General features: G+C 37.3%; 1 protein-coding gene across 1 annotated transcript; it reads left to right on the top strand.

Moving 5' to 3' along the window:
* Positions 1-1,017: 1,017 nt before the first annotated feature.
* Positions 1,018-27,686, top strand: SEC23A (SEC23 homolog A, COPII coat complex component). Its single transcript, XM_054068353.1, has 20 exons — positions 1,018-1,125; positions 4,844-5,085; positions 6,303-6,360; positions 6,627-6,713; positions 7,889-8,125; positions 8,236-8,315; positions 9,189-9,333; positions 9,648-9,806; positions 10,630-10,745; positions 12,920-13,043; positions 14,192-14,272; positions 16,020-16,109; positions 17,396-17,502; positions 18,548-18,701; positions 19,373-19,450; positions 20,517-20,678; positions 21,662-21,748; positions 22,355-22,510; positions 23,114-23,179; positions 26,703-27,686. Exons 2-20 carry the CDS (start codon positions 4,865-4,867, stop codon positions 26,790-26,792), a joined length of 2,298 nt encoding a protein of 765 aa, XP_053924328.1. The 5' UTR covers positions 1,018-1,125; positions 4,844-4,864; the 3' UTR covers positions 26,793-27,686.

Genomic DNA, 27,686 nt, shown 5'->3' with positions numbered 1-27,686 from the left:
ATCTTACAAGGAGCGGCTGAGGGAACTGGTGGTGTTTAGCCTGGAGAAGAGAAGGCTGAGGGGAGACCTTATTACTCTCTACAACTACCTGAAAGGAGGTTGTGGAGAGGAGGGAGCTGGGCTCTTCTCCCAAGTGGCAGGGGACAGGATAAGGGGGAATGGCCTCAAGCTGCGCCTGGGGAGGGTCAGGCTGGATATTGGGAAAAAATTTTTCACGGAAAGGGTCAGTGGGCACTGGCAGAGGCTGCCCAGGGAGGGGGGGAATCACCTTCCCTGGAAGTATTTAAAGGACGGGTGGATGAGGTGCTGAGGGGCATGATTTAGGGATTGATAGGAATGGTTGGACTCGATGATCCAGTAGGTCCTTTCCAACCTAGTGATTCTATGATTCTTTATAAATCTGTCTTGTTTTAGGTTCAGAGATAACTCGGCTTAGGGCTGCAAGAATTTATTTATATGCTTGGTTGTCTTGTGAGATACAGCTGTTTTAGGCCAGGAGATATAACCTGAAGGAAGTCTCCGAACATAGTTGGATCACTGAAAAAAAGAACATTCTTTGAGGATTTACACGGTTCTTTGTCTAAAACTAGTATAGTATATATACCCACTGCTTTTGTAAGATGTTATGCCTTTTTTAGAAGAGCATCCAATTCAGCACGGAATTATAAAATAAAAATATTATTGTCTTTACTTCGAAGATTTTGTCCTTTTCAATATTTTACCAGTGAGCAAGTGTTTGTCACAATATAAATATGAGATAAGGTATTGTCTCAGGTTAAAAACCACCAGGAACAGGCTTGAACTGTATTCTTTCCCCAGGCAGTCCAAAGAAACACGTAAACAGTCTTCCAGATCAAGAAGTTGCCATAGATGCCCATGACGGTGGTGAATACCTGGGCTCTCAGAACCCCGTCTGGCTCGTTCCCGTGGACTCGGAGGGAGGTGGTGACAAACGACGCTTAGAAGAGCTCTGGAAGCCGAACAGGGGTGGGTACGGGGGGGGGACTCATCCCGCCCCGCCGCGGCGCTCGCTGCCCTTTGACGTGGCGGGGACGCTCCCGTCAGCCATGTTGGCTGCGTGGGCGGCGGGCGGGGAGCGCGAGGCGGCGGCGGCGGCGGCGCTGGGTGAGCGCGAGCTGCGGCGGCTCTGTGTGTGTGTTTGTTTGTGTGTGTGTGGGGGGGGGGGTGGGTGTCCGCTTCCCTTCGGGGGCTGCCGGGGGTTCGGGTACACAAAACCTGTGTTTGGGGAGGTGCTGGGAAATGTAGGTGAGTCGTTAACGTGCGCTGCTGTGGAAAGGAGTCCTCAGGAAAGGAGAGGGAGAGCGGGTTCGGGGAGGGGGTTGCGTTTGGGCGGTGAAAATGACATTCTTACGTTGTCAGCTTGAGCGTTTGATGTTGCTTTAGGGTAAGTACTAAGTCATTCTCCTTGTGCATTTGAGCTCCTCCTTCTAACTGGAATAGGTTTGCATCCGAAGTGCTGAATTTGGCATAAAGAATTAAATGAAGGTTTCTTATTAATCTCTTGTATTTTACCAGATTGTGAGCGCATTCTTAACTGAAATAATAGGTTTGTAAGCAAAGGAGGTGGTGATTCAGTGTGATTTAAATACAGGGTCATATGAGGGACTCTGATCCCTCTGTGCTGGAACTCTTAAGCTGCTGCAGACAGAAATGTTTTGATTTTGTTTGTGTGTGTGTGTCTAAGGATTAGCAGATATTTTTTTGGTGATCTGCATTGGGACACTTTTATGTGTGGTGTGTAAATGCTTCAGGGTGCGGAGATGAAGGAGGAGCTTTTAGAAGAATCTGTTTTGAAGGAGCTATAGTTACCATTTACAGATGCTTCTGGAAAGTTTCAAAACAGTGTCATTACAAAGTAATATTTTTTCAAAATGATCCTATTCAGCTGCAGGATTGCTCTCTGAATGGTGCATCAAACATGTTTGACGTGTGTGGTGGTTAGAAAGTCCTAACTGTACTCTTGCATCTACTCAGAGCAGTTGCAGCAATACTACTATATTTGCCTGAGAATCGAGCCTTCGTAGTCAGGTATAGTTAGCCTGTGACTATGCAATTCAGGTGTGAATTCTTTGTGTGACACAGCCTGAGTTTGCCATTGTGCAGGAATGTGAGGTAGGTTCAGTCTCAACGGTGGGAGGGAGAAATCAAGCCAGAAAGGGCTGCTGGTCTTGTCTGGATGTTCTGTTCTGCAGCAAAGCTAAAGCAGTGACACCCCAACGTGGGAGCTGTTGCGCTTCATCTGTTCTGAAAATTGCTTCTCTGTGGTTTCCTGAGGTGGAAAACACGCATTTTGTGGCATTCAAGTGTGTGGAGTTTGGTATGTAGCTTGTACATCAAAGGATTTGCTGTTCTGGTCTAATGTTATACATCTCCACTCCTATCCCAGAAAATCTGCCTGTATAGCTCTGACAATGGTCGTGAAACTGAATGTAACTTGTTAGACCATGAGTTTCACATTTGATGAATTATGTGTTATTTGCTCTTGGGCAGAAAGGAAAAGATGGAAGAAAAGATGGAGGAAAATTTGATCATTTATAGGTTCAGCCTTCTGAATAGGAAATAGTGTCATAGTGTCATAGTGTCATAGTGTCATAGTATAGTTAGAATTGGAAGGGACCTTAAAGAGGGTTGGAAGGGACTTTAAAGAAATAGGTACTGTACTGGAAAGTAACAGCATTTAAGTAATAGATTCAATAAATCTCTAATGTTACGTATGTGCAGTTTATTAGTCACTGTACACTGGTGTTTGTACACTGCCCTCTGAGGAGCTGAGTGGTAAAATAATGTCCATGTAAAACCATTTCAAATGTCAGTAAAGTGTTTAAAAGACTTTAAAGGCCAGTACAGGAAGTAGGAGTTCATGTTGCAGTATATGGAGATGGAGTATTGGACTTTGTAGCAAATGCCTATGGAATGGCTGAAATGGCCTTTAAGTTGCAATTTTCTGTCTTCTCAGGGAATTTTAAAAGAGAGATTATTCATTTTGTGCTTAGAGCTGAGATAAGTTGCATCATGCTTATTGTTGTATCAATACCCCATTTTTCAGGCTTAAAGTTCCTTCATCTGTTTTACAAATCAGTGATGGATTTTGATTAATTAGGAGAGAAATTTCTTAAATTCTAGATCCTTTTCAAATACCAGACTGTTCTTTCCTCTCTTAGGTGAATTATCTTCTGTCTTTGACCCTGCTGTACTTCCAGATTCTCTTTCCCTTTGCTTTTGCACAGTTTTGTCCCTTGCCCGATGGCCTTGTTCAGCCCAGTGGCCTTGCAGCAATTCGGGACCGACTGGTGGTGGGAGTACTTTGGCTCCCTGTGATGCAATTGCCATGACACATAGATTTGCTCCTCCTATCTGTAAGGCAGTGTGCCCATTTGAAATGTTGGCAGACTAATTATCCTAGTATTCCTATTACAATGTGGAGATAAGTGATAATGATAGCACCTGTGGAAAACTTTAAAAGCCTACTCTGTAGAGTTAAGTTTGCCTGTCTGTGTTTTAAGGGAACAATTTTGAGACTGCTTTTTATAGCTTTCATCATATACTGACAGTTGATTATTCCTCATTAGCTATGAAATGTAGGCTCATCTTGTTTTATGGATGTTGTCAATCTGTTTTCTTAAGTCAACATTAGAATGTAACTGTTAAGTTAAACTGTAATTTTAAAAAAATGAATTTTTTTAACTGTCATAGAAACTAAAAGTGCAATTATAATTTTAGTAAAGAGATAATTTAGTAAAGAGATAAGTTATAATTTTAGTAAAGAGAGCCATTTCTTAACAAATGGAGAGTTTTCCAGGAATCTCTCTTAGCTTATGTAATGGCAGGACAAAGAATGTTAGTATGCTTGTGAGAATTCCTGAGTTAAGTCCAATTCGGGATGATTCTGGTGTTTCTAAAAGCTGTTCATGAACTTAATACAGTCAAAATTAAGACCTAGGAGTATTTTCCCAGATTTCCTCTTGGGTGGTTCATGTAGACTTTTACAGTAAATTCTTAATTATTAGGCAGTGGGAGTTTAGGTATCCTAGTTGCTGGAAAAATCTGTACTATATGTGCTATAAAATGTACTGGGAGGCATGCGACAGGTATTCAGGAACAGTGTGTGTAGAGCTAAGTGGGGGTTGGAGGGGAGTGAGTATGCTTCTTGCTGGTTTTCCCAGATGTTCACGGATACCTGTTGAGCTTTTCAGAAGTATCTGTGTTCCCCAGTGTTGCAGCTTCTGCGTAATTGTAGCTGAAAATCTTGAACGCTTTAGGTTGGTGCCCCAAATGGTATACTTGTGATTAAGCAGTTGTTGAAAGGCACATCTTGATAGGTAAAGTAGTGGAATATGACACTATTTCTTACAAAGTTATTTACTAGCATTGCTGTAGAAATGTGCTCTTGTGGAACATTGTGTCATTATCCCTTTATGTTTGCATGTACGCTGCATCAAGAGTTAGTGGAAATACAGTTAGTAATTTTTGTAAGAGTTTTCTGCAGCAGAAGACATAAAACCAGGAGAAATACTTTTTGCTATTTGATTCTTAAAAGAAATTAGAGGATTAAACAGTTTACAAGAATGAATTATTCTTGAATAACGAACAGAATGAATAACTAAAGGCATTAGTGAAAGTCCTTAAAGCAGTGTGTGTTACTTGTTTTCGTAAGCAAGTGCTTTTTCATAGTGTTAGCGTGCTGCATATTCTTTACTCTGACTTGGTGTTTATGGATTGTAACACCATATTTGAACGTGTGACTGTCATTAAGTGCGTTCAGTATTTAGTGGTTAAAAATGTTTGCATCAGCATTCTGCTAATGGTTATCTTTTTATTTTAGTGATAAACAGAGAAGTTGACCATGACAACCTTCCTGGAATTTATCCAGCAGAATGAGGACAGAGATGGAGTTAGATTCAGCTGGAATGTTTGGCCTTCAAGTCGTCTTGAAGCCACAAGAATGGTAGTCCCGGTGGCTGCCCTCTTCACGCCTCTGAAAGAACGGCCAGATTTGCCTCCTATTCAGTATGAGCCAGTCTTGTGCAGCAGGACCACATGTCGAGCTGTTCTGAATCCTTTATGGTAAACGTAGCACAGATATTAATGCTGGTATTTTTCCTTAGAAACAAACTGTAGTATAATGCCAGTGAAACTACACAGAAGATCTGGTGTGTGGAAGTTCAAGTACTCCTCACATGAGTGCACAGCTCAAACTTCTAGCTCTTAGAAGTTTCTGCACATAGATTTGCACATGTAATATATATACTTCAAGCATAACTTAGTCTTTTCAGCGTACATAATTAAACGATTATGTATGTTATTTTTCTGGAACTATGCATCTTGTGAGTTAGTATGCTCCGGCATTTTGCCTGTAGAAAATAACTAGGGTAAAAAGTTGCTATGCTATGTCTTTTTAAATCCTGGGGTGTGATACAGTTTAATTTCCAAGTAAAATAAGCTATATTTACTACTGATCATAGTTCATTTGCAGACCAAAGCAGGTTAGCTGGTTTAGTTTTGCCAAAACAGAAACTGAAATGTGAGATAGATCAGAAGTGGGTGTGAGAGAGGGTGAAAGCTGTTTGAGCGAAAGGGTGATATTAGCACAAGCACAAATGTTTGTGGACTGGTCATAGATAATTTTAGGTTGGAAGCAAAGGAAGTGTTTCATATGTCATTCTGATCACAGAAGTATAGAAAAGAAATGGAACAGTTTCTAAGGAGGATTTGGTAAGCACGGGAAAGGTATTGAGTGATTGTGAGAGATTAGACATGGTCTAAAAGATTGTGTAGAACTCACTCCATTTTATGAATGACTTATCCCTACTTGGGTGAAAAGGCGATTTCAAAGCAGATGTAAAATTGTGTTTCAGTATTAAATGGACATAGTGGCTCATGATGCTGGAGTCAGACTTCAGGATATTCAGAGTGACAGCTTATAGGCATAGGCTGAGAAAGGAGAATAAAAAAGCAAAAGCGGGGAGAGTTAAAGTGGTTTGCCTAAAACCATGCAGGAAATCTCTAGTAAAGGTGCTGAATTTGTATTCTTAAATTTCTTACTTGTTTCATTTTTTGAAATCCATTCTTTCTCTCTAAAGACAATCGTTTGGCTGATATGTCTGTGTAAGACTATGCTCATTATGAAATTGTAATGTGAGTATTTAGGAGACAGTATAATAGGAGGAAGCTTTTTCAAAGTCAGTTGTGTTTTTGAAAAATTAAAAGAAATGTATCCTATGCTCAGCGGAGGAAAAAGCTTTGTTCGTGCTATATAAACTTTTCTTATTGTATTTTTGTAGCCAAGTGGATTATCGAGCAAAACTCTGGGCTTGCAACTTTTGTTATCAGAGAAATCAGGTAAGAAAATGAAACATTCAAGATGTAGAATATCTTTTTTATAAGCTAAAAATGGAAATCCTCATTTTTCAACTTGTAGTGTGAACTGAAATGGGCAGCAAGAGCTAGAGCGTGCGGATGCATCTTCAGAGATTGTATAGAGATTTTTTTTCATGGCAGCAATAGTGAACATCTGTTACCGAGGAATGTAGTACATAAATCTGTGTTTATTTTTGTAGAAGTTGTAACCTTTTGTTTATACTTAATTTCTGTGGTTTTATTTGCAGTTTCCTCCTACCTATGCTGGCATATCTGAAATGAATCAGCCAGCTGAACTTTTACCTCAGTTCTCCAGCATTGAATATGTGGTACAGGTAAAGTCATTAAATAAAATCTTTAAAATCTATAATCTTGCAATATACAAAAGGAATGAATGTCAATTTTATTTCTTCACTGGGTTTTAATGACAGTGAGTCCACATGTCCTTATTAGTATATTGAACATACGTGTCATCAATTGGAAATGGAAAACGTGTCTTTTTGAAAGAACACAAAGGTGGCTAATAGAACTGATTTTAATATATAGGCAAAAAAAGAGATCTCTTCTAAAGGCAGTATTTCTGTTAGGTCTGTTTTTTTACCAGGAATTTTGTTTGTGTTTGTGCTGAGTGTTTGCTTACTGCTGTTGCTTGCTCAACAGATTTCAGTTCAAATTTAGCTGACTGTTGATTTGTCTCTCATCAGTCATTTGAATTTAAGTTTGTAATTGAATGATTATAAGCGAGTTTTAGGGCCAGCTGGTTTAGAGAAAACAGCTAATAAATATTCAGTTCAGTTGTTTGAATTTTAACATTCATCCTTCTTTATGATTTGAGTTAACTTGATTAGAAATAAAAACCAGGCATACAACCCGCAATTGCAAACGTTTGCCACTGTATATTTGTAATCTCTAAATCCTGTTTTTGAGTAATGAAATGGTAAGACTTCAGTGAGGCAATCGGGTTATGAAAAGGAGAATATGGACTGAATGGAACCTCACTTTGCATTACAAGAGTTCGCAAAAAGTTAACGTGAATATTTGCACATCATACAGCAAAATAAGTTTAGAAACAACAGAAAGAACTGGTGATCCCTAGAGTAAAATTATGAGGTGAAATGCCATGGATTGTTATCAGGTTGGAATATTTTATAATTGTAAATAGCTCTGTGACTATTATGTTAATGTGGAACAATAAAAGATGATTATATATGAAAAGATTTAATTAGCACATGCTTCAGAACTATCATGACATACTGAAAGGATTTATTTTTCTTCTGTAGTAGGCATTTCCTAAGTAGAGAAGTACTACTTCTTTAGTTAACAGAGTTTATGGTAAGAGGTTTCATTTCCCATTAGCCCCAGATACTGAGGAGGAGGTAAGTTAGATGGAACTTGGATGCTGGTGTGATTAAAATTAAAACTTTAACAGAATGTACCTTCTGTGTTCTTTTTTGATCCTGTACGTACTACAAATTTGGTTGTCACGTGATTATATTTGTGTTTCTTAAAGCGTGGTCCTCAGATGCCTTTGATATTTCTTTATGTTGTGGACACATGCATGGAAGATGAAGATTTGCAAGCTCTGAAAGAATCCATGCAGATGTCGCTTAGTCTGCTGCCTCCAACTGCATTAGTAGGTCTCATTACCTTTGGGCGAATGGTGCAGGTTCATGAGCTTGGCTGTGAAGGAATTTCCAAAAGTTATGTCTTCAGAGGAACGAAGGACCTATCTGCAAAACAGCTGCAGGTAACGCACAAAAACAAACAGAAAGAAATCATCAAGATGATGATGATGAAGAAGAAATTCAGATAGTCTGTAAACAAATTTTATCATGAAATTTTATGTCTTGACTACAGGAAATGTTAGGGCTTACAAAAGTAGCTGTTTCACAAGTTGGTCGGGGTCCTCAAGCGCAGCAGCCACCACCTTCTAACAGGTAATATGCTTAAAACTTCTGAAGAACATACCTTGACTAGTCTGATTTGCTGGAAAACTTCTGTTTTATGGAAATGAAAACAATTAACTGGCAGTCAGACTGTAGTCAGGCACAATTTACTAGGAGACTAATGGTTATAGCTTATTTCTTTCCTGCAGTTTGTACTGAGAAGAAAAAACATAATGGGTGATAGTAATTTCGATGATACGTTGGAAATGTTCTGAGAGAACGTTATATACACATATCATAGATATGTAAATAACGATGCTACGGTTGGTTGGTGTGCTGGGAAGTGTTAATAGCTGCTTTAGTGCCCCTCTTGTATGTGGATATCCAGTGTTGCCTTCCTTTTTCTGTCTCCCACTCTTCCTCCCTCCTCTCTTCTGTCTCTCATTTGGAAATAGAAGACATAGAAGAAATTCCTGAAATTATAAAGATAATTTTGCACTCTCTGCCTTCCAATAAGTAGGTGCGTTTCTAGACAGCCTGTAGCGGAGAGCACGAAAAATTCTTTATACATTTATGTGTCTTCTGATTTTTTATTTTCACTGAAGTAGTGAAATGTGGTTTTTCTTGAGATTCATTGGTCATCTTCTGCTGTGTTCTTTTGATTGGATAGAGTTCTTTCTGGAGAGTGGTGATAACGCTAGGTTAGGAAGTTTTTGTTTTACAAGCACTTTGCTGAACTTCTCAAGCTGACTGTGCTGTGTATGTAGTAATACTAAACTGCGTTAGCTTGCTGAGGCAGAAGCATTGCTTTGAATCCAGGTTAGAATCTAGAATTGGACGTTGCTAATATATTGCTAGTGAGCAACTGAAAAAATGTTTCTTTAACAATTTGAATCTAAACTAATTACATGTATTTGTTTACAGATTTTTGCAACCAGTGCAGAAAATTGATATGAATCTTACTGATCTATTGGGTGAACTGCAGCGGGATCCTTGGCCTGTTCCACAAGGAAAGCGGCCCCTACGTTCCTCTGGAGTGGCTCTTTCTATAGCTGTAGGGCTCCTTGAGGTAATACCTTTAACTACAGCTGTGCTGATATGTAAATAGAACATTTTGTAGCAGAAAAGCTACCACTGAAAAAGCTTAGTTAGATTTGTATGATGATTTTGGTGGATATCATTCCTTACAGACATAGAGTAGGTGTTCAGAGATCTTAGTGGAGCAAAATCGTGACTTTGAATTAACGGTGGATTGAAGTTTTTGGAGGCAAAAGTACAGTTACTGTTAGAATCTGATCAGTGTGATAACCACCTGTGTAGCTATTACTTCTGTTCAATTTGTAGCAAAAGTTGATGGTTTCACTTATCTTTTGTTCCCTGTAGTGCACTTTTCCCAATACTGGTGCACGTATAATGATGTTCATTGGAGGACCAGCTACACAAGGACCTGGCATGGTTGTCGGGGATGAATTGAAGTTACCTATAAGATCGTGGCATGACATTGAAAAAGACAATGCTAAATATGTTAAAAAGGGTACTAAGGTAAGAGGTGATCATGAGTGGTATTTTAGGCATCTTACCGATAAGTGAACGTTTACATGCCTGGTACTGTGCAGTACTGTTAGTAGTAGCAAATGTGTGAAGAGATGGAAACTGTGTGATTTGGTTTTCCTGTCTCTGAACAATGGTATGTATTCAGGAGTTTCTTCAGAAATTTCAGTATATTGGGTTAGGACTTTGTCTAGCTTTACATTAAAATTCTTTGGTGCATTCCCCAGTTTAAGTCAGAGAAGATTGCCATGACTAAGTGATGGACCTAGAGTAAGGCTGTCTGATTCTGAGGCAGCTGCTCAAAACTATAGTTGTGGAAGCGTTAGGCAGTAGAGTTTAGGCATAGTTCATTTTGTCCTAAGCCTGCATTTGAGCAGGTGAACTGCATCCAAAACATGTTGAATTAATCTTAGCCGATTATAATGGGAGTTAAAATGATTAGCTCGGTCACAGGCGTCTGGTGTTATAGACACTTGAGATCGGAAAGGTAAATTCAGTTCCGTGTGTTGGATCTAATACATAATGCAAGGTTTAAAAAGGGAAGATCAAGGTTTAACTAGCAGCTCCTGGTCTGTCTAGTGAGAGTCAGGTTCCAGTGTTCAGAAAAAAACCAAGAGATGCTGAAAATTCCAGTCTTAATTTTAACTTCAGGAACAAAAATTATTTTAGCCGGTATTAGAGTATTATGTGAATAAAGTCTGATAATGTTATTTTAGAAATATTTTGAGAGTTTAGGTTTTAATAAGAGCTTAGGTTTTGAGATGAGGAGAATTCACATAAATCACTTTTAACTGTGTTTTCATCTTGAATTTAGCATTTTGAAGCCCTGGCTAATCGAGCTGCAACAAATGGTCATGTTATTGACATATATGCATGTGCATTGGATCAGACTGGTCTTCTGGAGATGAAGTGTTGTCCGAACTACACTGGGTATGTGCCTATTCGTTTTTAAGTAGTGTGTGAAGGTGCAGGCTGGTGTGTGTTTGTGGTGTTTTTTCTTTTTTTCAGAAGTCATTTTAACAGAAAGAACCAAAAAAATTCTGTCACGTTAAAAAACAATCAAACACCGCCCCCCCCCAACCCCTTCATGTGATGGTTGCATTTGTACCATAATTTTGGAATTCCTCAGCCTGTGGCAAATTTGTCACCGTAATTGTGGATTTAGTCAGAAGGGGTTTTGCTTTTTTGTTTTGTTGTTTTGTTTTGTTGTTTTGGGTTTTTTTTAATATGATCACGGATACCTTTACACGGATATCTTTAAAATAGGCAATTTGTCCTATGTACTGTTGCTGTTTTTCAGTGTGTGTATATGTAAGCTACAGATTTCAGTAAAGATAAGCACCTAGCATCCTTCTTTCTGTTGGTTTTGAGAATGGTACAAAACCCTGTGTTATTCCTTCTGGTTTGTTTATGCCCTTCTTCTATATTCTGTTATTCATAGTTTTAACTACTGTTTTAGGTCATTATTAGGTAAATTTGTTGCTCCTGCTTTCTGCTCCCTCTATCCAGTTCTACATTTCAGACATGGTCTTGTATTCCCTCCAGCTTATCTTGCCTTCAGTTCATTTCAACAGGATCTAAGCAAGTTCTAGTCTTTCTAATGAAACCAGTACCCTATTTTCTGTCACTGTCCCTCAGCCTTCATCTTGTGCAGATCTGCCGTCTGCGTTAACTTTTGACTCTTGTTTGTGTGTTAAGTAGGTTATTAATTATATAAATTGTGCCAGTTCTTCCTCTGTATTTTTGAAGGCTGTCTTTTCTTCTTCTTAGTCTCTCTGAAGGTCTTTTCTACACTCGTATTTCATCTTCTAGTATAGCTGCCTGCTTTACATACCATTTGATTTTTAGCTTAGACTTCGGTATTCAGACAGGTTTCTTGTGCTGAGCTTGTTTTTCTTTCTTGTTATTGTTGGCTGTGTCAATACTAACTTCAGGTAAATTTAGCAAAACATCTTTGATCATTAGTTTAATAACCGGTGTATCTGTGAATAGTGGACCTGCTTATTTGCCCTTCAATACTTCCATATGACAGAGGGTCCTAAGTACATGCTCCGTATCTAGGCATACCGAGGAGAGATACAGATGCAGGCTGTGATGAACATATGCCACTGCGTTTCAGGCCAGCTTGACCGTGCTAGTCACTGCTGGGTTGCTGTTTTTCAGAGGTGTGTTTGTATAGCCCTAGCGTGGAAGTTTCCACTGCTTAGGATCTTAAAGTTTATGACTTTACCGGTTCAGTTGATTCCTATTCCTTTTCTGCATCAAACTCAAACTGTATTTTTCTATATACTACAGTGTAATTTTGCTCTTTCTCTCTGCTCTTGTGAAATTACCATACACTGTTCCTGCTCTTCCAGCAAAACTAGCCATTTCTCTTGCAGCTGTTCCTATTTTCTCTTTACTTACACCCTACATACAAGGAGATTTCTAGTTTTGTTGTGTCTGTTGTCTTCTGTCTTTGAGTATCCACTTGAAAACTTCTGTAACTTCTTTCGAATGTAATGTTTGACCTATTAATATATTTTAGTAATATGATTTAATTTATACTTTTTGATCAATAACAGTAATAGCTCACATTACTATTTCCTAAATGCAGTATATGATATTTCATGATGAGTGGCAACCTTTGTAATTACAACCATAGAATATTGCTAAGCATAAAACCAAATCATGTTTCTTGAGCATAGATTTAAGCCTGAAATAATGAGTGAATTACTGAAAATAAAATGGTGCAGTGATAGGTTTGGCATATTGAATACTAGAAGTAGATAGCTGAATTTGCTTGACAAGACTGTGAGACATTTGTAGTCTGAAGTCCAGTATAATATTTTCCCAGTGAAGCATTTTGTTACTTATTATCATTACAATGACCTTAAGATGCTAATTGGACAAGAAGCTCACTTACAAAATTAATCCCTAACATTGTAGCAAAATATTAATTTAATGATAGTCCATTTTAAGAAGGAAAAAACATGTTTCACCATTAACTGTCATTTTATCCTTCAGTAGATATAAGGTATATGAATCTCATGTGCTAAATTATTGTATAATTAATGTGTTTTAACTTGAGGGTTTTGCTTGTTCTTTTTGTTGTTGTCGTCTAGAGGTTACATGGTGATGGGAGATTCGTTCAATACATCTTTATTCAAGCAAACCTTTCAGAGAGTGTTCACAAAAGATATGCAGGGACAATTTAAAATGGGATTTGGTGGCACATTAGAAATAAAGGTAAGAATAAAAAATGCAATGTGTTAGTGATACACTGGAATAGAATAGCTTCGGACTGTGGAATTTCTGCCCTTTAAGGAATCGTTAGGAACATGCTAAACAGATAATGTTGGGTTTGGCTTGGACATCGCTGTTACTGCCTAGCTATCTTTTTACAGTTTTTACAGTGATTCTGTAAATGTGAGTTAGTTATTATATTAATTTCTTCTCTCCCTGCATTCCGTGACAGCTAAAAATGAGACTGAACTAAAATTTTCTCTGTTAGAAACTCACAATGCTGTGTATATGTATATTTGTTATCAGTAGTGTTTCTTGGGTTTAGGTCCAGGTTTTCTTCGTAGTCCAGGACAAACAAATTTTTTTTTTTTTTTTTTTTTTTCTTCCCATCCTTTTTAGAATCACTCTTGCACTTTACAGTGCTTTACAGTGTTGGTTTTCTCCTCCACTCTGAGTTAGAGCTGAACGTACTGTAGGTTCAGGTATGGGCTTCCATGATGTTTCTTGCAAAGTATAACAGTCCTGCCTTTTAGAAGAATACGGGGTTTTTCCCTTGTTCAGTAAAGTTCTCTTGAACTTTCTACCACCAGGACAAATAATTGAACCATGTATATATACTTGTGAATTTTACTGGAAGAATCTGGAAAATGCAAAAAGGGAGCCCCAGTTCTAGACAAATGTACAAATCCCTTCAAAATGACATTGGAAGAATGTAAATAACTGAATTTAGGTTTTAGTTAAGTATGTTTAGGAGGTAGAGAGTGTAAATTCAGTGTGGGGTATGTATAGGCTCATCTTGGGACTCTTTTAATTACTTTGCTAGAAAATAGACATCCAGTATACTTTCTAGGCCCTCAGGTTTATAAAATATGGAGGAAAGCTGGTGTTATTTAATTTATGTTCATGCTGTTGTTTCAGATGCACCAGTTGGTACAGCAAATAAACTGTATTAAAATGTTAATAATTAAATGCAGCAACTGAGCACATGAAAAGTTCTTCTCCATGTATCAAGCATTATTAGATGTGTAACCTTTCCTGAAAGTGTCCAGAGTCTGATTTGCATTTAGATTTTCATTAATTAATGGTTAAATAAAAGATTGAGTTCTTCTTAATGTGGCATAGTAATGTGTGTTTTTCTTCTAAATATGAAGACTTCAAGAGAAGTAAAGATTTTGGGAGCGATTGGACCCTGTGTCTCTCTCAACTCTAAAGGACCTTGTGTCTCAGAAACTGTAAGTTAAAATGGATGAAAATGAAGGTAATATACTACTATGGAAAAATAGGATTTAGGATTTCTGGATTTGAATGGAGGTTGAAACTTTTCCATAAATGGAACAGAGAGAATTTACTTTTTTACTTATTTTAAATTAAATGCACACAAGTTTTTTTTTGATAAGCTCCTGTTCACTGCAAGATTAGACTCAAGTTGTATTAGATCTTGCAGATCCCTTTTTGCTTGGTTAGGTTTGTGTACCTAAAATTATTACAAAGAAGTTGTATGCTGGCAAAGCAGAAACCAAGTAGGAAGTGAGTTATCATGCTTTATTGTTAAAATTCAGAGCTATGTCCATTTATCTGAACAGGGAACCATGAAAATATTTTGTTTTGAAGGACAGAGAGAACAAGAGGACACAAGACCATGGGGACATCGTCTTTATCTTGACCCCATTTTCCCACTTGTATACCTGTTTCACCAAATGCACATTTAATTAATCGATTAGAATATCCAGCTATTACAGGCTCCTGAAATAACTCCTTTAAATTTACGTCACTTAAATAATCACTTACTTTCTTATCAAATAATACTACTACAGTTTAATTTTGCATTTGAGTGGAAATTTGATTTGGTTTCCTGGAAGAAACCAAAGTGTCTTACATTTGAAAAGTCTCACTTCTTGTTCCTAACAATCTGCATAATAGACCACTTTGCAGGATGAAAGTGCTTGTAAATGGCCTGCTTTAACCAAGCATTTTTCATATCTAGATTTACCTTGTACATCTTTGCATACTAAAAATCTCAATATAATCAGTGTGTGTTTTTCCTTTTTCTTAGTGGGCTCGTACAGATTTTCTTATTTTGTCACCTGCATAATTGTATATATTACAATAAAAGTTAGAAACACACAAACCAAATATACATCACCTTATTTAAGCTATATATTTAAAGCATAGAAGGTGGTAGAAAAATTAATTGCGAATTGATGTCTGCTACCTTGCAGTTAGATAATAATTAATTTCTAGTCCAAAACCCTTTTTATTCAAATTATCTGAATTAAAATTTTTGAGGTAAAACATACAATTGAAATGTAAATGCACGCAGCTTGTTGCAAGTCATGACTAGACAATTATTTAATGCTCTTAACATAGTGACACATATGTCACTATGTTAAATTTAATGCTTTTAACATAGTGGCATAGTGACTGTATTGCCAGTATAATTTTCCTTGAATGTGGTTTCACTGGGTCCATTATGAATGAGTGATTATTTTAATGGAGTATTTATGTTGTTTGGATGACAGGAAGCAGTTGTCACTTGAAATTCATCACTATCACTATCAGCACATCTCCCTTGTTAGTTACCAGACACAATGCAACTATGTACTATATCTTGTGTAAGCCATCTACTTGAAGTTTTCTTGGTGCGCCTCAAAAGACTCATTCCACTTAGGTGTGATCCTTACCGCTTCTCTTCAGACTGTTTAAAGAAAGTCTAGTACTTTTTCCTGTTTATGACTTGCTTTTTCCATTTTTCTAATGCCATTTCCTTGTCTTTACAATGTTTGGCAACCATATCGTTTTTTATTTTTCTGGCATCCAACACTGCAGTTATTTTTCCCAAGACTGTTTGTCTGTGAAGCTGACAGAGAGAGAAAACTTACAACAGAGTAGTCAGTAACAATTACCTATGATGGTCAGATGTACTTCACAAAGAAAAGTAATGCTCCTAGTTTGTAAAAGTGTTATACCACCTTTCTGCAGGAGATTGGAACAGGAGGTACTTGTCAGTGGAAGATTTGTGGACTTAACCCTACGACAACACTTGCATTGTACTTTGAGGTGGTCAACCAGGTAATAAATATTTTTCTACTTATCCACTAAACACTGTATTTTTGTTTTATGTGACTGCTGGAGCCTTAATTTTAGTGTGGTTCCCTCAAGCACAGTAGCAGGGATAGAAATGATGTTGCTATTTTACGTTGTCAAAGTTTAGAGATGGGCACTAACAGGTTAACGATGAGCTAATCTTTTTCTTGAATATGACAATGAGAACCAAAGAGCTCTACGAATTTTGGATGGAGTTGATAATCTAAGTAAAATTTTTCATTTCAGTGTTACTAAATAAAATGCGTTTCAGTTGTGATATATGAAAATACTGTAATCTGTATATTTAAAAGGGCCTTTTAGTGTTTCTGTGATGTTTTAGTTACAAGGTAATTACTCCATAATGTTATATTTTTGTTTATGCTTTAATTGCTTGCTATTTGCAAGTAAAGACTGGCTTCCTTGAAATGCCTCTGGGGAGAATATAGCCTGGTTTCTTGTCTCCACGGGGAGGTACTAGGAAAGAGGATAAAAACATGACAAGCAAATGTGCTACTGCCTTCTAGTACTTTATCTTCTTCCAGATATTTCAAGCTCAGGATCTATATGACTTGACTGTAGTTTCTATATATGTAATATGCTATATTTCATCCTTTATAACCTGTGCAAAGGTTTGAAATTTGAACTTACCTTAGCCACTTTTCATTTTACTTTTTGCGTATTTATTTTGATCTCATTTTATTGTTAAGTCTAAAACTGGTCTGGTCATGGTGTGTAATAGTTGATTTCAACTGTCCTTCTCTTTTGGAATTGCATACCTTGTTAGCACCGTATAAACCAGTATTTCTACTGACTAGAGTTTGAAATTTCTGTTTACACCTGGATTCCAGTCTTTGTTTCAATGGAGCTTTCTGGGATTCGTTAATCAATGTTTGAGTGGTATTGGTTTTGTTGCACTATAATTCTAGTGAATCACATGATATTCAAACAGAATCTAATAAAATCAACAATTGTAACACAGCCCATTTTGAAAGTATTGTCTCTGTAAGAGTACATGGTAGGAGAGAGCGTTGGCTACTTTAGGGGTATCTGGTGGAGGCAGCTCCTAGCAGCTCTTAAAGATCTCCAGGTTTATTAGCCATGTTTAGTAAAGGTACTCAACATAATAAAAGTACTATGCAAGGCATTTGTGTAACTTAAGCTGCTATTGCGAAGAATTTTGTCATTTTCTAGTAATTTGTTTATACATTTCTAAATTATACTGTAAAATCTCAAGATTCACCTCCATTTAATTTTTCTTCTTCTGTACTTAGCACAATGCTCCAATTCCTCAAGGAGGACGTGGTGCAATCCAGTTTGTGACTCAGTACCAGCATTCCAGTGGACAGAGACGTATCAGAGTGACCACAGTTGCCAGAAAGTATGTTTTACTTGTGCTGAATCATTTTTTTAAAAAAGCAGGCTGTATATTAGCCTTGTAATCTTTAGATTTTGTAATCAACCTATTGTTCTGGGATATGCAGTGCCACAGGTGTTGAAGGCATGGTCATACCTTTGAGACAATTGCCTCTCCTGCGGGCTGTCTCTCCTCTGAGAGGTTGCTGTGATTGTATAATGATGTTGTGGGAGTGTCCTGGAGTAACCCAAATCATTTGAGATGAAGAGGAGGCTTTGAGCGAAATTCTGTGGCCTAAACTGAGGAGGTAGTTGGGAATGGCTGATTAGGGAATGGCAAAGATCACTTCATAACTTAAGAGTGCTAGCTGCAGTTCAGGCAGGTGTAAATACCTGCTGTTCCATGTATAGCCTTTAACTGCAACTTCCTTGATGCAATTTACTTCACAATTTTAGAAAGCCTGCATATTATTATATATCACTTTTTTCCAATGTCCAATGACATTTCCTTTAAGCCGAAGGAGATTGGTTCATTTGTTGGGAGACTCAGTTTATCAAATAAAAAAAAAAGCATTGCCCTTACTGTTGATATAAACATCTTGTTAAATTTACATTAGTTACATTAGTTACATTAGTTACATTAGTTACATTAGGAAAATCTTCTTGGTGATTGATTAAAGGAAAAATTAATAGTTCACCTGATAAATTGAAAAGAACAAGCAAGTTATACCCAAATACTGGTGGTGTGGGAATGTGTGATTAGCTTAATGGAGAGCGATTTCTGTAACTTACCTTTCATAATTAATATTTTTTAATATAGTAACTGTTCTGTAAGTGGCATTATATTTTATTTCACTGGTTGCATGGCATCTGTACAAATAAGAGACAATTCTAATTAAGCAATGCTTAAGTGAGAGGCTGCTCATTTATACCTTACAGATTTTTGAAGGTCCAGCGTGAGTTTGTTAAACTGCTAACACTGCTTTCTTTGCCTTATTTTTGAAGGGATATTTTGAGGTTGGGCGACTTTCCTTTCCCTGTGATGCAAATACTTGTATTTTCCTTTGCAGCTGGGCAGATGCACAGACGCAGATTCAAAACATTGCTGCATCTTTTGACCAGGAAGCTGCTGCGATTCTCATGGCCAGATTGGCAGTGTATAGGGCAGAGACAGAAGAGGGGCCTGATGTGCTTAGGTGGCTGGACAGACAGCTTATACGACTGGTGAGAAGGACTATTATTAAAAGAGTCAGATTGGTTTCTTATCTACAGATGTATCATTCTTAAAGAACTAGCGTTCAGGGATTGTTTCTTCGAAAGTAAAACAAAACAAAAAAATGAACTGAAGGCTTTGTTTCCACAAGTGCGTATGTAAAAGTAATTAAGATTTTCTGTTTTAAAAGGAAAAAACAGATATGGTTTTAGTTTGTTTTTAAATGTTTCCTCAGTTCTCAGCAGCTGGTAGTTGCCAGCAGTTGAGAGAAATTAAAGCTTTCTCTGCTGTTGTAGATGAAATATTTTTAGAGAAAAAAAAGAAGTCAAAGGATCACATGGAATTTCTTTATTTTCAAAAGTTAAGCTTTCTGGTTTTTTGTTCTTATTTGTAAGTAAATAGTTATTAATAATACATTTTCGAACATGTTTTCTAGGGCTGTTTATCATCTAACTCTGCTTAGCAATTTTAGGAAAAAAAACAAAAGAACCATTAAAGCCTTGTGTGCAAGGAAGTCACTGCTTGTTAAGGAAAGAACTTAGTGCTTTTGCTGGGTTTCTGTTTGTTTGCAAAGTTGTAAGCACCTTGAATCATAAGTCTGTTAAAATCAAACAAGCTTACAGTAATGGCATGACTGAACGAGTATGTTTCTTAATTTAGATAATTTTTTCTTTTACTTCAGTGTCAGAAATTCGGAGAATATCACAAGGATGATCCAAGCTCTTTCAGATTTTCAGAAACCTTTTCACTTTACCCGCAGGTAAGTGGAAGGAAGGTGTGTCTATAAGGGATAGAGAGAGAATGTTTAGTGAAGGAAGAGGCACTGCAGCACCGGGTAAGATAAGGCATGACACTGGATAGCAGAATGAAAAGATGTCCTGCCCCCAGCTGCTGCCTGGCATGTGACATTAGGCAAATCACTTCTACTGTTTGTGCTGCTGTGTCGCCTTTTGTCCTCTGTCCTGACAGCTAAACTTCCTCTAACTGTGGGTATTTTTTGCTTCTGCTATAATAGAATCTTTATATTATCTGAGTTAGTAGTTCAGATAATGGCACTGGGATTTTTTTTAAAGTTTTTTTTAAGGGCAATTTTATTGAAGTAATTCAGAAAACATAGGAAAATATATAGTTTTGCTTTGTTGTTTCTTTCCTACGTGATTTATAATACTGACCTGAAAAGAAACACTTCACTGATGAAGTGAACTTGAGCTTTATTATATTAAATTCGAATAGTTCCTTTGCTAATAATGCATCCTGATAAATTCCTCCATTTTGATTGCACCTGATAGGTTGTTTTTGGACTCTTCATAGATTTCCATGTTATTTCTATTGGAGTTATTTACCAGACTGTCTCAAAGGATTAAGTGTTTTGGAGAGATTGATTCAGCAATGAAAAGATTTGCTTTTCCATTTTACTAATGAAGTTCAGCTTTGCTGTGGTTAATGTTCTTTTTTTCTGTTCACATTCTGTAACTTAACTTGTGTGTTCAAGCAAAACAGCCTCATAGGAACAGTAAAATTTGTGGTAAATTAAAGAGTTTGGCAATATGCAGTAAAACTATTTATCAGTACTGGAGAAGAAGAAATGTTAAACTTCTCTTAATTCACAGCTGCTTTGTGGGTTTATCCATACTGATATCTGTCTTACTCTCATGACAGTATATAAAAACTGGCGAAGATGCATATATGAGTTTGAAATGTTGAAAGACTTGGAATTCAGTTTTGTTGTGGCATTCGTCTCATGTAGTTTGTGGAAAACATTTCTTTCCTTGTGTAACTCTCCTTTTTGTTTGTGAAAGTTCAGGCATGTGTTTTTTGTTTTGCAGTTTATGTTTCACTTGAGAAGATCTCCCTTCTTACAAGTTTTTAACAACAGTCCGGATGAGAGCTCATACTATCGTCATCATTTTATGCGTCAAGATCTAACCCAGTCGCTTATCATGGTTCAGCCGGTTCTTTATGCCTACTCTTTTAATGGACCTCCAGAGGTATTGTTATATGTAACACAGTAGTAGGTTAAAAGATGCTGTTTGGAGACATGATTGTTGTCCTCACTGGTTCCTTTAAAATTTATTGCATGAGAAAGAGTATTCATTTAGTGTGGAACATACTATGAACAAGTCAGGCTGGAATTCTGAAATTTGTTTAAATTTTTATTTTTTTAGACTGTGTCATGGGGATTAAAAAAGAGGCTTTTAAAAGTGGAGTTTAAATTAATGAGGTGGCTTATGTGAGATCATTCTCCTGTGTGTGATTAATAAGTAGTGACATGGGTGTTGCAAAGGAGAAGCCTTGTCAAGCAGGAGCTGACACCTCAGTGTAGAACAAGTAATAATCTTTTCTTTGGATTCTTGGAATAGTTAATATTTTTGGTATCCTTAATAAGATTGATCCAATTAAATCATATGATACTCATTCAGTTAAATCATATAGTGCCAATATAGTGCCACTGCCTTTAAAAAGGTGAATTAAAACATTGAGTTTAAAACATTAGATTTCATAGATCATGAGTATTTACTATAACCAGTATTAGTGGATATATATATGCACAGTCATAAAGCCGCAAGGAGAACACTAAAAGAAACCATACAACTCCCAACCCCCAAATCTTACACTTGAATAACTACTACGTGTTTAGATCTTGAAATATCATTAAAATTATTGGCATTGTAGAGGTAAATATGGAAGCACTTGGAAGACTAGAAAAGTGCATACTAATGAAAGAGGTTTCAGCTCTTGAATACATTTTTTATTACTTTCATGAAGTTATATATTCATAATCAGGCTGGATAACTTCAGAGTAAGATTGTGTGGGTTGCAGATGTATAACATGAAAACAAGCAAATATGGAACTTTAGTTAGTGATTGAAAAAATTCCTTAAATTCAGTGACTGATTAAAAGAGCTGGTTATGCATCTGATTGCTCGGTTCTGCATCAGTTGGTAATTTTTTATTTATTTTTAAATCTTAGCCTGTTCTTCTGGACAGCAGCAGCATTTTACCAGATCGCATTCTCCTTATGGATACCTTTTTCCAGATCCTCATTTATCATGGAGAGGTAGGAGTTGTCATATTTTACTTAAATTCTCATTCTCAGTAGGAGTGCTACTTTATGAAAGTCAAGCCCTAGTTTTAATGCGCTCCAGTGCTCGACCTGTGGTCTGCATGGCTGATACCAGACTCCTAATTTATGTATGTAGTTTGGTAACCTAACATGCCTGTACACAGATACTGGACGTTATGTTTTGGTCCTGTTTGTTTGATAGGTTTAAGATGAATTAGCTTCAATATGCAGATTATTTGTTGATATATTAATTGTTGATAGTATCCTCGACCTCATGAATGAAATATTTAGCATGCAGAGGGTGATAAAAAAAGGAAATACAGATGAGCCACAAATTGTTAGCATTTAAAAAAGCCCCAACTTCTACTGGCATGTTACTTGCACATCTTGGCTTTTAAAAATAAATTGGACTCGATGATCCAAGAGGTCTTTTCCAACCTGGTGATTCTATGATTCTAAACTTGCATACTGTAGTGCATAAAGGGGTGAGTGATAGAAAGGAGGCCAGAAATGGCATGTTGTTCTCTGAAAAGCCCTGTGTACCCTCTTAAGGTAAACTCGTGAATCAGTTCTAAACTTCTTTCTTCCCCCTATCCTTAGACCATAGCTCAATGGCGTAAATCAGGTTACCAAGATATGCCAGAGTATGAAAATTTTCACCACTTGCTACAAGCTCCAATAGATGATGCCCAAGAAATTCTCCATTCCAGATTTCCTATGCCCAGATACATTGATACAGAGCATGGAGGAAGCCAGGTATGGTGAAACACATATTGTGTAATCTGGGAAGTGATGTATTAGTAATGTCAAGAGAATTTTTTCATGGTAAACATGCATTTCTGCACTAAAACATACGAAAATTGCAAGTGAACATTTTTGAATTTTAAAGCTTTTACAGAGCAAGAATTAATAGTAGCTTTTTGCCTGATTTGTGAAACCTGTTATTTATTACTATTTTTACAGTGCTGACTTGGACTCTAGATTCCTTGTGAGGTGTGTAGTACAAAAAAGATGGTACCTGTCAGGGTCTATGGACAGATACCAGAATTATGTTTGTGTTATTTTTTTGAAACTTATTAATTAATGTCATACTGATACTCACATTTGCTAGTGCTTAGAAAAAAGAGAAAAGTGTACTTTCTGCTGCATTGAAGAAGTGTTAGCAGTTCTGCATTATAACTCTAGAATCCAGGGAGCTGCTTTATTTATGATGGTGCTATTCGCTCTTACGAAGAGGTATCTATGCATGTTTTTGTCTCCGAGGAATGACATGTTTCATGCTTACATAATTTCTTTTCTGAGGACAAGAAACTTCTGTTTGAGAGATTAATTTATTGCCTGTGTTTTTGTTTTTTAAAGGCTCGTTTCCTGCTTTCAAAAGTAAATCCCTCTCAGACTCATAACAATATGTATGCGTGGGGACAAGTAAGTACAAATCTATGGATAAAGCTTGTATGCATGGTTTTCTTTTTCCCTGTTTCAGAAATGAGTGGCACATTGTGTACATGTAAGTAATAATGCTATGTTTTGAAACTGAAAAAGAAATGTTTTTGCCTGATGCCACCAAAATTGCAAGAGTTAAGAAAAATAGATTCATTTTCTTCAGACTGAAATGACCTGGTTTGCTATTTTAAGCTCCTGTTAGGCTGCTTTCGTGTCTAGCTACTTTTTTAGACAGATACCTTCAAATTCCTTGGAATGAGAGCTCTTAGCCCACATAAAGACCAAGGGACCTTTTTGCAATACGGGAAATAAATTTTGAAGTTAGTTGTAAGCAAGAACTGAAAATTACACTGGTTCCAGTGTAGTGATATTTTCTTGAATTTTTGTGGCCCAGATGACCAGGAATTGGTTTTTCAAATCTTGTCTTTATGTAGGGGTTCAAAAGTTAAACTTTCTGGAATAGCTTGCATTCTTGAGCATCCCAATTCCATGTTCTCATTCCATATTCAGCTTTTGTAGTGGAAAGAGGAACACTGCTGTGGGTGAATGCTAGTGCGGGTGTCATTTTCTCATGAAAATGCAGTGGTGTCAGACAGCTGAAGCTACATTTTACTCTTTGAGAGTATTTTGCTGAAGTATTCAAGTCATGAGTGAGAGGGCTCTGTAGCAATTTTATGGCTGTGATTTTTGTTGGGTAAGTTTTATAAGGGTACATTAATTCACAGATGCATATTCCTCATAGTGAAGCTTCAGGCAGTGAAGAGCACTGAGGTCCAGAGTGAAAATACTTGAAAATTTTGTTCTGAGGACTACAAGGGTGTTGTGAGGTTACGCAGGGAGAAAGTTAGAATGGCCAAAGCCCAGCTAGAACTTAACCTGGCTACTGCCATAAAAGACAATAAAAAATATTTCTATAAATATATTAGCAGCAAAAGGAGGCCTAAGGAAAATCTCAGTCCTTTATTGGATGTGGGGGAAAACATACTGACAAAGGATGAGCGGAAGGCTGAGGTACTTAATGCTGCCTTTGCCTTAGTCTTTAATAGTAAGACTAGTTGTTCTTGGGGTAGCCAGCCCCCTGAGCTGGAAGAGAGGAACAGGAAGCAGAATAGAGCCCTCATAATCCAAGAAGAAATGGTTAGTGATCTGCTGTGGCACTTAAGAAACAGTCTGTGGCGCCAGATGACATCCGCCTGGGGCTACTGAAGCAACTATTGGAAGTGGTCACCAAGCCACCTTCCTTCCATCATTTGTTAGCTGTCCAGGCTCACAGAGGAGGTCCTAGTTGACTGGAGGTTAGCAAATATGATGCCCGTCTACAAGAAGGGCCATCAGGAATATCCGGGGAACTACAGGCCTGTCAGACTGACCTTAGTACCAGGAAATGTTATGGAGCAAATGAGCTTGAGTGCCATCACATGGCACGTACAGGGTACCCAGGAGATCAGGCCCAGTCAGCATGGGTTTAGGAAAGTCAGGTGGTGCCTGACCGACCCGATCTTTTTCTGTGGCAAGGTGACCCCCTTAGTAGATGAGGAAAAGCCTGTGGATGTTGTCTACCGAGAGTTTAGTAAAGCCTTTGACACAGTTCTGCACAGTGTTCTCCCTGAAAAACTGGCTGCTTGTGGCTTGATGGGTGTACTCTTCACTGGGTAAAAAACTGTGTAGATGTGGCACTTAGGGATGTGGCTTAGTGGTGGAGTTGGCAGTGTTAGGTTTATGGTTGTACTTGATGATCTTAAAGGTCATTTCCAGCCTAAATGATTCTGTGATTCTGTAACTGAATTGGTTCTGCTTGTTTTTTCCTTTTTTTTTTTTTTCCTTTCCCCATTACTTTCCTGGATTGTTTAATATCATTTTGTTTTGTTTTCTGTATGTGTGCAGAAAAATTCATTAGTCCACGTTGACCTGTAGAGGGCACACACTCCCCACTGTATCAGTCTTCAACGATGCAGTTGAAATTTTCTGATTTTATCGGATGTGACATTTATTTGAGAATGCTTTATTTTCAGCTTTTTTTAAAAAATTTTTTTATTTCTTTGTAACTATAGGGAATTTGCAATATGAAACAAAGAAGGGGGTCAGTGGTAGAAATCTTACCAAATGCTCAGCTGGCTGTCAGTAAATCACTGTTAATTAAAACTTAAATTCTCATTGTATGCCTTTGCTCAAAATTTTGCTTGAACTGAAAACAAATCTTAAGGTGATCTGTGAAAAGTCAATTCCCAGGTACTTTTTGGACTAATGTGTTGTGACCTTGCTGGTTTTCACTTTATTATCCAGCAAATAAAATACTCTGCCTCCTTTACCTACTAGAGTGAAGGGTTCCCAGTCTCCAAGGGCTGCGTTTGGTGATAGTAGTGGTGACAGCAGCTGCCTCTGTGCATGCGTTGGAAGGGTGTTCATCTTCAGGACTAGTCTGTGCATTGGCATTAATTACCCTGGGTTACAACTAGTAGTCTTCATGGGGGATCTCTTTTCTTAGGGGTCTGTCAGGTCCTTTGGTGGTGTATTTTCTAGAGGATCGTGTACTGTTCTTCCATGCATAACGTACAAGGTGGCGAATCGTATCCTGCCACAGAATTAAACTACTTCTAATTGCCTTGTGGCTTCTTAAATAAGAGAGCTCAGGCTTAGCATTTGGCAGGCTTGGAATTAGAACATCCAATGATAGACAATTTAAAGGGCCTTCCCTGGGAGCGGCTGTGTATTATGTTGTGTATTGTAGTGATCTAAGAACTCGTGCTGCTCGGACAACTGGTTTTGACTGGTTCTCAAAAAAAAGCACTAGTTCTAAGCATCCTCATTAAGACTTTCATGTCTGTGTTTTGAAAGACTTCGTAAGAGTTCAGACAGATCTGATTTCATTTTTAATCTTTCGTGGTCTGATTTTGCGGTGGCGTGACCTTCAGATGTGTTGTTCTTGGTGTTTCTCTGAGGTGGCTCTGAGCTGTATGAGAGGTTTGGCCCAGCTCTCCTGGAGAAAGCTTGTTGACTTTCACCCAGTGTCAATGCAGACCCGTAGTGGATTTTTTCTTCCTTTTGTCATTTTGATTTGTCTGAGCTCCAGTGGCAGATGCCGATTTGTCAATTGTATCACTTGCACAGTTCTGTTTCTCTTTTGTCTGCTCCAGTGATATAGGAATTGTGGGGCTGAAGTTTTATTTACCTTTAAAAATATGTAAATTAGTGTTTGGGAGCTGTCAAAAACTCTAAATTCTGTATGATTGTTGTAAATATCTTGCTGTACTGCAGCTCGTTGCTGTATGCATTAATATGGAAGAGAGTGTAGTTGTGGTTTGTGCCTGAATTTATGTAAACATATGAAAATTTATGTAAATGTACAGTCTGCTGTTTTTTTACCAGAAGGTTTCAGCGATGATACATTTCTAAGGTCTTTCTAAATTTATTTAAAGTGTTTATTTAATGGAACGTATTGTGCCATAGAATGCTTTTTCTCCACAATGAATATCATCAGTTCTCCTTGTTTCCTTTTATTTTATAGGAATCTGGAGCACCCATTCTTACTGATGATGTCAGCTTGCAAGTATTTATGGATCATCTGAAGAAACTTGCTGTTTCTAGTGCTGCCTGAGATTCTGCAGTGTATTAAAGGCACAGAGAAGCTGTAGCCATATTTCAGCTTTTCCTCCTCTCCCCTTTTCCATATCTCTCTTCACAGAATGCTCTGATATGCACAAGCTGCCTGACTAGATATAAAGCAGTGTTGTTTTCAAATAAAAGCTTTTGTTATCAGCAAATGTTTTAATGTGAACTGCAGTTTGTAAAAATGACAGCTAGTAGATTAAATTAAGTTATAATTAGAGGAAAAAGAACAGTCACTTTGATTACTGTGATACTATAATTACTTTGAGATAATTTATAACAACTTTTTTGAGTTGTGATCTGAGTTTCCTTTTAAATGGTTGAGGTTGATTCTTCTCTGCACTACAAAGAGACATTGAACAACAAAGGAAATATTTGGTGATGTCGGGCTTTCCAGAGTGCCATGTGACTACTTCTGTTTGCTCACTTTGAGCATGAAGTGAACAAAGCGGCAACAAAATGCATATCAAAATATTATGAACTCAGTTTTTTTATTTAGGCTGCTGAACTCCTCTTTCCTACAGAGATACTGTTGTTTGTGCATTGTTCATTATTTAATTTGAAGTATTTCTTCCCACTCAGCCGACTTCATTTTTGGGGACACAATTTTTATTTCCACGTAAGATTTTGAACTGGAAAAGTAAAAAATCTTATTGCACAAAATTTAAATCCACACATCGTATTTTTGACAAAAGTATCTATTATCAAACACAGTAACAGATGAATCTGCTCCAAATTTAACACTGTTAGCTTGAGTTAAGAAGAAATCCTACACTACCAAAATGAACTGACGAAGAGTACAGCCTTGATTTTTGTCTTGGCGAGTATACTTAAAATATTTACCTTTTTTATTATTGCCTTATGATGTTATTACACTAATGCA

Source organism: Cuculus canorus, chromosome 5, assembly GCF_017976375.1.
Source record: "Cuculus canorus isolate bCucCan1 chromosome 5, bCucCan1.pri, whole genome shotgun sequence".
NCBI classification, from domain to species: Eukaryota; Metazoa; Chordata; class Aves; order Cuculiformes; family Cuculidae; genus Cuculus; species Cuculus canorus.
This window is presented reverse-complemented; position numbering and strand designations above follow the sequence as displayed.

Excerpts from the sequence above, each read along its gene's own strand:
- SEC23A (XM_054068353.1), top strand. The coding sequence starts at position 4,865 with ATGACAACCTTCCTGGAATTTATCCAGCAGAATGAGGACAGAGATGGA. Across the intron at positions 8,316-9,188 it reads CAGCCACCACCTTCTAACAG|ATTTTTGCAACCAGTGCAGA; the intron begins GTAATATGCTTA and ends ATTTGTTTACAG. Across the intron at positions 10,746-12,919 it reads TGTTGTCCGAACTACACTGG|AGGTTACATGGTGATGGGAG; the intron begins GTATGTGCCTAT and ends GTTGTCGTCTAG.